Genomic DNA, 13450 nt, shown 5'->3' on the forward strand with positions numbered 1-13450 from the left:
CCGTCCTCCCAATTTCTTCCCGACGCTCTCGCTGCGCGCCTTAGATAATTTTTTGCAGCTCTCACACGTAGAAAAATCTGCACCTGGAACACTCTCCTCCTTGCCAAACACGCACAAGACGGGACCGCCCAAAGATAACGTCCGCTCCTTATCATAACATTATTTAAACGAGACTCGTTTGCATTTCGCCAAAAAAAAGTCCATTTTATTATTTCTCCCGTCTCGAGACTGTTCCCCCTTGTATCGAATCCAGACAACTCTAATTCGTCGCGTTAAAACTTGGAAAAATTTTCAAAGGACACAGGATCGGGACATGCGCGTGCTTCGAGTCCTGCAATTTTCGCGCCAGTTGCCGCAATTTGGCCAAAGGAAAAGGTCATAAATGCGCGAGCTGTTGTCCAAATCAAAAGTTACGACAACTGAAAAGCTCCGAGGGGAAATAATCCGCGATACAACTGTTGCTCCACCGAAACCGCCTTCCCAGGTTAATGGACAATTCAACGTCTGCTCTGACGGGGGTTGATCCTTAAACGCTGAATCCTGAAACGGTGGTCCGTTCGTCGAGATTAAACCGAAATTGGTGCCGTCAATCCAATTTATCAATCCGTCTGTGTGTGACGTTCCCGTGTAATAACTAAATGTGCAATTGTTGTATTTTTCTTGACTGCACCACAATGAACACTCGAGTCGACACAAAGCTCCCAGTTTAACAACTTCGACGCTCTTCAAGACAGTCGACTAGGTTTGCTGCGACAATGAGTGGACCGTCGAGCACAACAGAAACTTGGAGTGCGGTAAGAATCAAGTGGATCTATTAAATAATTGCGGCCAAAAAGTGACCTCTCAACTTACAACACACTTGGTTACACTTCAAAAAATTTAGTTCGCTCAATTGACCGTCGCGGATTTATTAATTACAAACTATTTCAACAACAGATCTGCTGTCGATGCTCACGATTTATAGTTACAACTTTCTGCCCACTTTATTGTTGTTAAATGAGACGGATTGCTCGAAAATAGATTAGTCGATGATTGTGGAACTCGATACGTCGTTACAAACTTAATCAAGTTTCTGACCCCGTCTATAGCTAAATGATCACACAAGTCTCAACTGAAGCCAAAAACAAGCACCGAGTTGTCTTCATTTTTGAGCTAAAAATTAAATTGCGAAATTTAAGCTAACCAGTCGTGCATCTAATTTAGTGTAGAATACACCGCTGCGGCCTTATCGAAGTAATAAATTCAGATTCGCTCTATGATATCCATTAAGACGATTTACTGTCGATAAATCTCCGACTGTGACCTTCCAGAATCTGTAGCGCACGCAAAGTCAAATCAGGACGATCACATTAAGGATTAAAATTATCAGCTTTCTCTTAACTTTTGATTAAACTTCGTCCAATTCAAATGAGCGGTTTAGCCAATCTGTTTCGATTGTCGATATTTCTTTTTCTCTTTCAATGGGAAAGCGGCAACAAGAATGAAAAAAGACATTAGTGATTAATCAACAAACTGTGTTTCTAGTATGTCAACCGATCTAATGAAAAGATTCTTTAGAAAGATCTTTGCTTGCTTTACTCTAAATTCCAATTAGAAACACTCGAGGGATTCGGTTTATTTAATGAAAGGACTTTTATCTGGTGGAGAGGCTCTTCGCCGAATCGTGTGGGCACTTTCTATCAATAATGCAAACGTTTTTCTGTTATTGTAGGTGGATAACGTTAACGGAACCTTCCAAGGATTTGATTACGGACTCCTCGTCCCTATCACGAACAAACCCCCCGAAGCCAACTCCACCGAAAATATGATACCGACTTGGGTGAAGATCCTGTGGACGGTAACATTCGCCATAATGATCCTGGTTGCAACAGGAGGCAACTGTATTGTCATTTGGATCGTAATAGGTAAGTCGAATTGCGTCTTAACTTGATTACAAACCAAGAGCTTTCATTTATATTTAATTTCCATAACAAAACAAGGACTCAATTAATTTAATTGAAAAGCACTCTCCTTTATTTTTCTCCGCAGCGCATCGCAGGATGAGGACCGTCACGAATTATTTTTTGGTCAATCTGAGCACCGCCGACTTGCTTTTGACCACGTTCAACTGCATTTTTAATTTTTCCTACATGATACAAAGGTGAGTCGACATCAATTTCATGTTACAAAATGAAGCTCGACAAAAACGACTGGAATGTACATCAAACGCACAAAACGATTGATGTTTCAATAAATATTTGATAGCTGCCGGATAAAAGAAACTGTAAACCTGTTGAAATTTTATCGTCTTTCTATATTTAGCAATACTAGCGCTTCATTCCAGGTTTCTAAAGCTCCCCATAAACTTATTCAGGGTGGCAGTAATTGTTCTAACAATTGATTTGGATTTTTTACGGTTAATTCAATTTCGCACGACCTTTTCAGCCTGAATTTAGTACACCTAACAATACACTATACCGTATCCTAAAATCCCACCCACCAGAAATTATGAATTACAACGTTTTCAGTACAGATTATTAAATTACTGAGGTGAAATCAAATTGTAAAAGCTGTTTACTTAAGTATTGTAGTGAATGTAATATGCTTCACTTTTCACTGTAACCTGAGAACAGCTGAATAACCCTCGACGATTCGCACCCCCGAAATCTTGACGAAGGTTGTGTATTGTGTACCCAAACATTATTATGCAAAATTCCTTCCGACGCTTGGTTATGTTCACCTGAAATGTTTGTCACATTCCTTTCGCCCCTGCCCACCGAAAAATTTGAAACTTTCTCCGAATAAAAACAAATCGTCTCGAACATTTTTGAACGAAGACTCCAATTACTCTTTGTCTAACATTACCGTTTTCCTTTATTGTCAATCTCCCTTTGATGCGACTTCAATTAAATTTTCATTAGAAATTTTTCTCGATTAAACTGAGACAGGAAGAGAGGGACAGTTGTGTGAAGTTGCAGACGAGATCGCCTTTGCAAATCACACCAATAAAACAGCAAGAGGATGCGTGGAAGTGACGTTGATGGCCGAGGGTCAAACTAAGAGGACAGTTGCGAGTGGCAAGAGTCGGAAAAACTTTGTTTGGGATCAGGCGTGATTTGGTACAGCCATGAAGAGAATCCGAAGCGTGGAAACTGGAACAAATTGCGACTTCCAAGAGCAGGAAGGTCTGTATGGTAATGAGGAAGCCAGAAACGAACTCGAGGCGCGCGTGCTATATTTTGCACAAACGAGATGCGTTCCAAGGAAATTACAAAAATAGCAATGTAGAGAAGGAAAACTGTAAGTTGAAGTAGATCTAACGTGGGTAAGCATCTGCTGCATAAATAACAGAGCATCCTAGGGGATGGGAAACAGCTTGCGACGACTTCATGTAAATACCACCGATTAATTTTATTATTTGCTCGGAAGACAATTAAGACCGACTGAAATCGTTAGTAGCGCCATAACGTTTTGTGCGCGAAATCTATCCGACTTGTAGGAACTTCCAGACAAATAAAATTGGAAATTAAACACTTCGTCTCTTAAAACGCCAAGCTCTAGGTTCCCCTACTGCCAGGTGGAATTTAACTCCCGATAAATAAAACAAGCACAGCTGGTGACATTTACGTTCGCGTACAAAATAAATTGGCAAAAGTTGTCCTGCATGTTTGTTTTTGAGGTGTCTCGGGCAAGAAAAAAAACACTCAATTTGCAAGCGTGGCTTCGCTCAAAAATTGTTGTGTACAGCATCGCGTTACCTAAGTAATATTTATTTATGAATTAGTTGAAAGGTAGCGAGTTGCGTCTCGACAAGTTTTTCATTTTGTATCCGCGAAATCAATTCCGGTAGTGTGGCTTTTGTGGGGTCTCGGTATATACTTTTCAAATCGAATCAGCGAATCCAGTTGTGGATATTGGATTTTGTAGTCTATCTCGCGGTTCATAAATTGTGGCTGTTTAAACACGCCATTATGCCGATGTCAACTGCTCACTTTCAGGGTTCAAAAAGAATAATAAGCTTTGTTGTACCGTCCGCAAGAAAATTGCCTCCAAAGGAAAATATTAATTTGAATTCTTCCTCTAATTGCCTCCGTGCTTTTTGTGTTCCCGTTGCAAAAAATGTGACGCTGAAGACCGTTCCCCCCAAAGTGGGTCTTTTCTCAAACAATTAAGCAAATTCTCTCTTTCAAACTTGATACAATCCTACTTTAAGGATTAAATCTCGATCCAGTTGCTCCACGAGTCACTCTAAAAATTCCTTCGAGAATCCACCGTTTGACTTCAAAAATCCACAATCCCATCTTAATCACGAGCTATAACTATAACTTTTGAATCACCGCCAAGATGAATACAATTAAGCCCGACTCCAAATTACTAAATTCATTCTTTTCAACTTTCGAAATTAAGTTACTCGTCATGAAGTTATAACAATAGCAAGCGCGAAACCCTTTGTTGTTTTATTTGCTAATTATCCGCAAACACCAATTAAAAAAGGAAACGTTACCGGAATCATCGATGCGATAAACTCTCATCTTTTCCAGTCTAATTAAATTTTTTTCCAGACACTGGCCATTCGGGAACTCGTATTGCATCATTAGCAACTTCATCGCAAACGCAACAGTTGCAGCCAGTGTGTTCACCCTGACTGGAATTTCGTGCGACAGGTCTGTGCAATTCTTTTTCCAATTTCATTTTCACAAGAGTTACGATCACGACGTCGAAATGTGCAATTCTTTTTCCAGTTTCATTTTCAGATCATTAAAAAAAAAGTTATCATCGCGACGTCGAAATGTTCGAAATGCGATAATTCGCAAGCGTTTCTACGAGTATCTCCTGGGTCGCAACAACGAAATATTGGCCACGTGTTTTGCCGATAACACATCGTTCCGTATAAATTGTGAGTTATCCTTTGAAACGAGTCGATGCGGAAAAGGCATTTGTGATAAACTGGAAAATCTTGTAGTGTCATTGAGAAATATATTACGAGAAAAATTTCCAGGGGGAAAAATGTCGCCCGGCGCATCCGCCATTTTCGGCGACAAGCTTTTCGAAAAAATCTTATTTATGAATGTGGAAAATCACAAGTGACTAGGTGCGGGTATCGATCCTTGCGTCCGTTTTCTCCTCACGCAGGATGCGAATCCTTAATTACACTTCCAAGTTAATTAAAAGTTGATTCCGTGTTATGGTCATATCAACATTTACATTGCATTTTTAATTTCTTTGAAAGCGATTTAATTTACCCGAGATTTCTCTATTCATTTACCTAATCAGTATATGATCAATCGATGCTCTAACGAACTAGTTATGCAGCCACCACTCAATAGAATATCTTCTTCATTTTCTTTGATGCTCATGTCGATATTACGTCGGAATAGAAAAATAAAAGCTTCGACGTCGAGACATGCTCCATAACGAGCACCAAATATTCTTCTCACAAAGCTTCATTTATTAAAATTAGCGAATGTAAAGCTTTAAAACTCAATTTTATTGGCCCAATTAGTCGCCTCTATTCCGAGTATACGCTATGCTGGACACATTTTCCGCCAGTGAATTTCCTCTTGTATCCAGCTAACCTTCACCTTCTGATTCAAAGCTTGCAAGCTGTAGCGTGTCCATGTTTTCATCTTCATTGGCATTCCACTTGACGTCGATGATTGAATATCTCCCAGATTGGATCACAAAGAAAGTGTGCTTTCTTGAGCGAATAACTGTTGCATGGAAATGAGCCAGCTGAACAATTTCCTCCAATCGAGACAATTGGCGAGCTCGGTTCAAATTTAATCGAATCGATTAATAACTGATTGCCAGTAGGTAGGTCTAATTATAAAAACTAATTGGTATCTCCTTATCATCGTTTTGCGCGACGAATTCATTACAGCCGACCACTTTTCATGTCCCCATTAATGCTTAAAATATAATTAGCTTCACTATCGTTTGTAATTAATTAATTAACATCGTAATTGGAGTCCTGGCGCTAGTGTTCACACCGACACAGGATCTCATCTGGACTCGGTAACAACTACGTTCGGGCACCTTTGTGCTCACTACATTCGTTTCTTATCAGTCTGCAAATGTGCTTTCTATTAACAGCACATCACTGTGCACTTTGCGCCCCTTTCGGCAAATAACTGTCAACTGAATCAACACGATCCTGCAGTCATTCAGTGTTGAATCTCACCTCAATAAAAATCTAGACAACGTCTTCATTTTCCTTGTGTTTCTGCTATTTATTTTCCAATAGTCCGCGTTTTTTTTTAGCCTTTTTCTACTTATAAAGTTCTCTAGAAACTTCTTGGCTAGGTATTGCGTTTGTTCGAAATGCTCCTCATACTTCGACAACACCCTCGGAATCGTCAAACATGCAAAAAACATTTTCAAGGGTGTCGTTCCATTTGGGTCAATATCGCAACAGTAAAAAATCATTTTCTACGGTTTAATTTGTGACGGTTGGTCTGCTGGAAGTCAAATTGACGAATCAGCAAATGTCGACAAAAAATCCATTGGTTGTGTTCGTTCATTGTCGAGGAATATCTCTTCAAGTGTTAGGTTTTCAGATATCTGGCCATCGTCCATCCTCTCCATCCAAGAATGTCGAAAAAATCGTCTCTCATCACGATCACGTTCATCTGGTTGGCCAGCATGACTCTAGCATTTCCTTGCCTGTTGTACTCAACGACCATAACCAACAAGTGAGTAATTGAAATTTCGCGACGCTTTTGTCGCTGAATCAACAAAACTTGAGTCAAAACGTATTTGCACAACCACACAATGACTTGGAGAATTACCTTTGACCACTAGTTTTAGCAGCGTTGTTAACAAAACGCACCATTGACACTAATTCCGCCTCTCGATTTCAGATACAAAGGAAAAGAAAGGACAGGATGCATTCTAATTTGGCCCGATGGTAAAATTATAGGATCCCATTTCGACTTCGCGTGAGTAGTTCCATTTCTATTCTTCTACGCACTTGTCCTTGGCTTCAATTAATTTTTTTCGACGGAACAAACACGAGAAATGAAAGAACGCCGCACGAATGCTTATGTCCTGGATATTTGCATATCCCACACATATCTCTTGTATTCCAAAAAGATCAGAACCTTGATTTCGTATGCGCATCCAGGTTCTTACATTTTACTTTTAAAATAGGTCAGAAGGCATTTTTTTGCATCCGTGCTTCTGCAATAAAATCTACAAATGTCACGCGCCTGATTGATCAAATGATCGCATAATCCTCACCCTCGGGGTCCACAATCGATATTTCGGAAAATTGTCACCCCCCATTGTCGTGGGGGTTGAAAGCGTTATCTCCCGACCGAAAAGAACAGTTTTCCTTGTCGAGTCATCGAAAAATAACAAATCAAAACCAACGAGTTGTCCAATCAACGACTATTATGTAGCCAATGTGTTGCGATTTTACTTCCTGGTCGTTCTCGTCCTTCCGGACGAGTGCTTCGTCGAGAAGTTGCGACGTTCTGCCGAAACATTAATTTTGATTACTGTGGAAGACAGTGTGCATAGCTGCTAAGGCAGATCTGTCGTTAAGTGGGTTCTCAAACGAAACAAAGTAGTTTTGAAGGAAATTAGTCCTCCAGCTTGAAAAACAGGCAAATAAAAGGATCACTCTTGAAAGTCCGTTCTGATTTAATGAATTCTGAATGTAATGTGAACCCCGTTCAAAAAGTTAAGGAGAAATCGATGAAGAGGCGTCATCCTCGTTTTATAGACTTAAGTATCATAAAGAAATTGAACATAATTCGATGAGGATGTCGCTTCTTTGAAAGAAATATGTCTGAAATGAAACCTTGTCAATTTGAATAAATCAAGATGAACAAAATTGTCATGTCATATGTGATGTAATGATATTCGTTTCTAAGTTCGTTTCGGTTTTTCTTAAAGGCGAAAGACTGTGTGATGAAGTGTACGAATTCGTCAGGGTAATGGATCTAACGCACAAAACAACACTGGAAAATAAACCTCGACTGTCAGTTATAAAAGCATCACAAACAATCAGAAAGGGAGATAATGTGCTTGCTAAATCAGGGAATTCGTTTAAATCCTTTGACATTTGCTTAATCCTAGTTTACTGTAAAACGAAAACATTAACTGGTCCCGAATCGTCGCCTATCTTGTTAAATCGTGACACCCTTGCGTCGCACCCTTTAAACACCCTAAAAACTTTCCGATACCGGTTTCACACTCCCCTTAATGGTCTCAAAAAAGTGTCGGAATTTTTTATTGAAACATGAGCCCATTAGGACCTCCTCGTATTCCGTAACTTTAGTCGTGCAAGTGAAACACGTCATCTACCGGCGATAATATTATTTTGACACCGAAGCTTTGACGTTGCAGGGTGCTTAGACAGAGCCTCCAATTAAAAATTAAATTGAAAATTTTATTCAAAACGAAGAGTGATTACGATACGTTGAGTGCAGCTGCAGGTTGCACACGAAATCGACTTGATGCGGAAATGCTTTCAAACGATTAATTTAAAATTATCTTGAAGATTTAAAGAGACAAGGAGGAAGCAATTTACTTTTTGAAAGTTTGTCGTTTATTAGATTTTGCCTCGGAGGAAATCTTATTCTATTCAGTGTGGTATGCTGAAGATGCGCTACAAATGTGTTTATCTATCTTACAGCATTCATAAAATTCTTTTCGAGCGCATCCACCATTTTACCGATCAACTTTCGTTAAGAATTTCAAATAAAAATCGCCGTTTTATGCAAGAAATGCGGCCGAGTTCTTCCATCGAGAAATGTATTTCCTTCCTGTCTCATTGCAAAGAAATGAATTTCAAAATTTTCTGTTTTCATTAACATCTCATGAACATTTGATTGTTTGTCTCTTGTTAAATTGCTCTATCAAAAATACAAAACAATCCACATGTTGCTCGTTTTTCGTTTCATTGTTTTTCTTAATCCGAAAATAACAAACCAGCACCCCTGAAGGAATTTTTCGGCGAACTTTGCTTTATATTGAAAGCAATGTTTAACAAGTTTAAATCCGCCGTAATTTTGTGTGGGCGTCAGCTTATTATTTCTCTTTGCCCAATTTCAACAATTAGTTTGATAAATAACAAGGAAGAATGTCGGAGTAGAAGTCTTGCTTATTAGAATTAATAAGACGGATTGTTAAAATTGTTGTGCTTCTTTACGACAAGACCAAAACGTGATCCTTGAAGAAGTCGTAGTAACATTAATGTTCTCGACGAAAATGGCAGCTTCGTTCTTATTGTGACGCTCAACACTCATCACTCAATAGAAAAGAAATAATTTCACCGACTTGACGCAGATAATTTTTCATTGCTTAATAAACAGAAAATGTATTTTTTACCTCTGTGATAAATTTTAACGTGATTCTAACATATTTCAGGTACCAGATGATCTTCTTAATAATAACATATGTAATACCGGTCACTCTTATGTCCCTTTCTTACACAATCATGGGAAAAGAATTGTGGGGATCCCGTTCAATTGGGGAGATGACGCAAAGACAAATTGATTCAATACGTTCCAAAAGAAAGGTAAGCGTCAATATTTTCCTTGCACTACGTATGAGAACCACAACATAATTAATTAAAATTTGAAATAGCAACCCAAATTGACTCAAAGCTTCATCTCTAAATTCCAAAGATCTCTGATAAAATTCGGTAAACAGGCATCCGATATTGTAAATATTTTCCTACGACATCACCTTTGGTGAATTCATGCCGTGCAAATAGGAAATCAGCAGCAGGAAAATGCGTGAAATCTCGAATTATTCCAGTTAGTTACTCCGTGATGAAAACATTTCTCCGGAAAATTTTAAATAAGCCTTCCTCGTGTTCTTTTTTACAGATTTTGCCATCGATGCGATCGGATTTTTTTCAACGAGTTTATTGACATTATTTTGTTTGTTCCTACAGCATATCGGTATTGTTTCGGTATTCATTCGCAGAAACCCTACAGTGTAAACAAACAAGTTAAGAACTAATTTGAGCCTGTTTTTGTGTTTTTGTCGAATGTTAATAAATATGTGTCGGACAATTTAATCCTAGGTAATGAAGATTTATCGCAAAGCTGATTTTAACCCGACATTGACCTATTGCAAAATATTGTAACTGGGTCTCGTTAACCTTCAATTTCGTCCACTAACAGTGTACATGACCAGTCTAACCTTCTGTGGTAATTTGTTTTTTGTTATGTACTTACGAAAAATCTAGGAAACTTTCTTACAGTTTGCAGAGCGATCTCAAAATCCCCTAAAACATTGATCAATTTAATTTTTTTTTCACCCTCAACCCCAATTCCTCTTGTTCCACACAAACAGTTCTCCATTTGCGTTTGTATATTTTAATGAAGGGAACTGTGATAATGTTACATGATTAAAAATAGCCTGAAAAATTTGCCTCTCGTCCTGGATATACGCCACACCTCATGAATCCTTAAATATGTAGCTTTACAATCAGAAAATGTAATATTCACATTTAGTCTGACATTTCGCTGCATACGCTTTAAAATGCAAATCAGAAAAAGTCCATTTGGCAGCGAGAGCGCGAAAATAACGCGAAGGGACTTGTTCTGCAAAGTTCGCAACTTCGAGGAATCATAATCACCTAAACGACTTTTCAAGTGATTTTTCGAACGGGGAGTCAGAGGTATTAAATTGTGCACTTGCCAAAATGCAAGTGCATCGAGTCAATCAGTTGGAAATCGAATTGTCTGTGTGATTAATCGAACATTGCCACATGCAAGATCGTCGTGTTTAAAATATTCAAACGTACAACAGTGCCTGTCAATTGGATTTTATTCTTTGTGCAAATGGGGAGATCATTTTTCGGAAAAATTAACACTTTGTTGGCATGGAAACGTTTATCGTAAAATCTGCGTGGGAGTGCATATGGCGGAGGCGCCTGGAAAACGCTCACTTTGATTAAAAATAATTTATTTTAGATGATAAAGGTGCGTTTTGTCCTTCGTCACGTATAAAATAAACATGAGACAATAAATATTTTATTCCATTCAGCATATTTGCGTTACGTACGTGCAGCCTGTTAAATATTAACTCAACCATGTTTTCGTTTTCGCAGGTTGTGAAAATGTTTATTCTCATCGTTTTTATATTTGCCATCTGTTGGTTGCCCTACCACGGCTACTTCCTCTACGTTTACTACGACACCGACATAATCTTCAGCAAATACACCCAACATGTCTATCTTGCGTTTTACTGGTTCGCCATGTCTAACGCAATGGTGAATCCCTTAATCTACTACTGGATGAACGCGAGGTAAACAAGTCTGCAATTAATGCATGTGCATGTCTTACCAAGTCTGTCAGGTTTCCAGAACAGAACAAAAAAAAAATGATTATTTGCACAGCTGCAAACGACGTGTCGTAAAAATGTTATGACAAAAAAATTGTATTTTTCTCGATTTCTCGCTTTGTTCTTTTATTGCACCCGGGATACATTTTGAAAGACGAATATTTCAGGTTTCGGCAGTATTTCAAGACGGCGATTTGCGGCTGGAGGGAATGCATCTTCCACAAGAAGTGCAAAGGAGACGATTCGTCGATGAATACGGAGAGGCCCTCGCTTGTCAGATCAGGTGGGTGATACTTTTATTCGAATGCAAATACAAAGTCAACAAATGCAAATGCAATTAGTTAGATAATTTCTGGACAAACACTAGCAGTTAGATTTATCCAGAATTACAATAATGAATAATTAGATATTTCAAATCGAGTTTTCTCATTGAATAATAACGATTATATCGTTGGGAAACTGAATTTATGGTATTGTAATCCAGCTTTTACAATTCAGAACGCAAAATAATAATAATATTTATTTTTCACTTGTCAATTATTGGTTGTTTATCTCTATGATGCAAACTATGTAAACCAGTTTGTATGATGATTAATGATAACGCCCACGTTGCAACAAACGTCATGCACTTTTTAATTATAAATAAAACTCCATTATCTTGTTATCAATCAATTTCCCTATTCCAAGTGAAAAATAAAATATTATATGAACCACGGGCATAACTTGATGTTTATAATGCCCTTTAATATGCCCTGGATACATGAATAACTATTTGTGTTGTAGGTTTTTACGGATCTCGGAAGTCCAAGAAAGAGCAAAAATTTCAGATGAACGGTCCAGAAAATCAAAACATCGAACCGCCTCTTCATACCACGATAACAAAGACTAACGAGGACAAAACAAAAACTGAACAGTTGAAAAACACTCAAAAATGGGTGCGCAGCTCCTTTCGCAACGACAGTAAAAAAACTACAGTCAATTTATAACCGTTACACTTGTCCCTGTAACTGTCTCAAGCTTGTGATACATCAGCCAAGAAAACATTTTATTGGACCCGCTACTGACATGAGCAGAAAAATCTACGTGACTTTCAAATTCTCTCTTATTTGCCTGTCAAATTGTTAACTCACAGTTTCCGTGCGCATAGAAAACTCTGTGATATCTGATAACAATAAATGGGACGTTTTTATTGGACAAATCAAGTTATTTGAGGGCTGCGACCTGTTCTTGCTTGGAAGGTAACAGCTGCACTTGACGCTTGACATGCCAGATTTAAATATTTCCCGAAGCTAATTAGCAGCGGCGAATTTTTTTTTGAATTTTTCATGAGTCTGAAAATTAACGAAAAGGGAGAGACGACAATGGGTGGGCGCAAACTGATGACGATTTCAAGTTTAATATGAAATGAAGGAAATTGAAAATGCAAAACAAGACATTTGAAGGAGCGTATCAATTTTTAATAAACTAAACTCCTCGCGTTGCTTCTTATTTTTAAATGTTGTTTGAAATCTTGACAAAGTTTTTGATTGGACTCACATTCAGTTTTTTTTTTTTGTGAACCGTTTGTATATTCTTTGCAATTACGCTGCCCTCGCTGCCCCATCTCTGTCTTCTGTGAGTTACAGAAAATAATTTCCAAAATTTTCTGAGAGAAGAGATGCCACTTAAGGCTTACCCACGCCACTGCTGATTAGAACTTTTTAAATAACTTAACAGTTTTGTATTAAATTCGTTTCAGGTTATTGCTCGATTTTAATGACATGTTTCGAGCGATCCATTGAATTTGTTATTAAACTTGGCCCTGGAACTGAAGCCGTAGGTCTTTTTGAACCGATACACTTATTAAAATAAACCAATAACAATCAAATCGTGTTACAAAATGCTATCAGTGGAGTTAAACGAAGGGAGGGCCCACTTGTGTTTAAAACAAAATGGTGAACATTTTCACCATATGTTGTAACATTGTTTAATAAAATAAACATTACCATTGTAATTTTTCTCTTAATCCCTCGAATCCCTAATTCGCCATTTTCTGTTTTACAATTGTCATCACAGATTGTCATTACCTACATGATTGTGACGTTTGTTGCGATCGTTCAAAACTAGACATGCCTTGACAATTCCGGCGCCAACTTTAATAACAAATTCATTGGAACCAGGATATGTA

General features: G+C 38.2%; 1 protein-coding gene across 2 annotated transcripts; it reads left to right on the forward strand.

Moving 5' to 3' along the window:
- Window positions 1-376: 376 nt before the first annotated feature.
- LOC138135138 (tachykinin-like peptides receptor 86C) lies at window positions 377-13276 on the forward strand. 2 transcript variants are annotated; one of them, XR_011160871.1, is made up of 11 exons: window positions 377-794; window positions 1712-1904; window positions 2029-2140; window positions 4542-4643; window positions 6537-6671; window positions 6840-6917; window positions 9355-9505; window positions 11051-11247; window positions 11451-11566; window positions 12067-12521; window positions 13022-13276. XR_011160871.1 is itself a non-coding variant. In XM_069053786.1 (10 exons), exons 1-10 carry the CDS (start codon window positions 756-758, stop codon window positions 12267-12269), a joined length of 1326 nt encoding a protein of 441 aa, XP_068909887.1. In that variant the 5' UTR covers window positions 377-755; the 3' UTR covers window positions 12270-13276. The 2 variants fall into 2 exon arrangements, 1 of the variants encoding a protein (XP_068909887.1); XM_069053786.1 differs by having other exon boundaries at window positions 12067-13276.
- The last annotated feature ends 174 nt before the right edge of the window (window positions 13277-13450 follow it).

This window comes from Tenebrio molitor, chromosome 7 (genome assembly GCF_963966145.1).
Source record: "Tenebrio molitor chromosome 7, icTenMoli1.1, whole genome shotgun sequence".
Classification (NCBI taxonomy): Eukaryota; Metazoa; Arthropoda; class Insecta; order Coleoptera; family Tenebrionidae; genus Tenebrio; species Tenebrio molitor.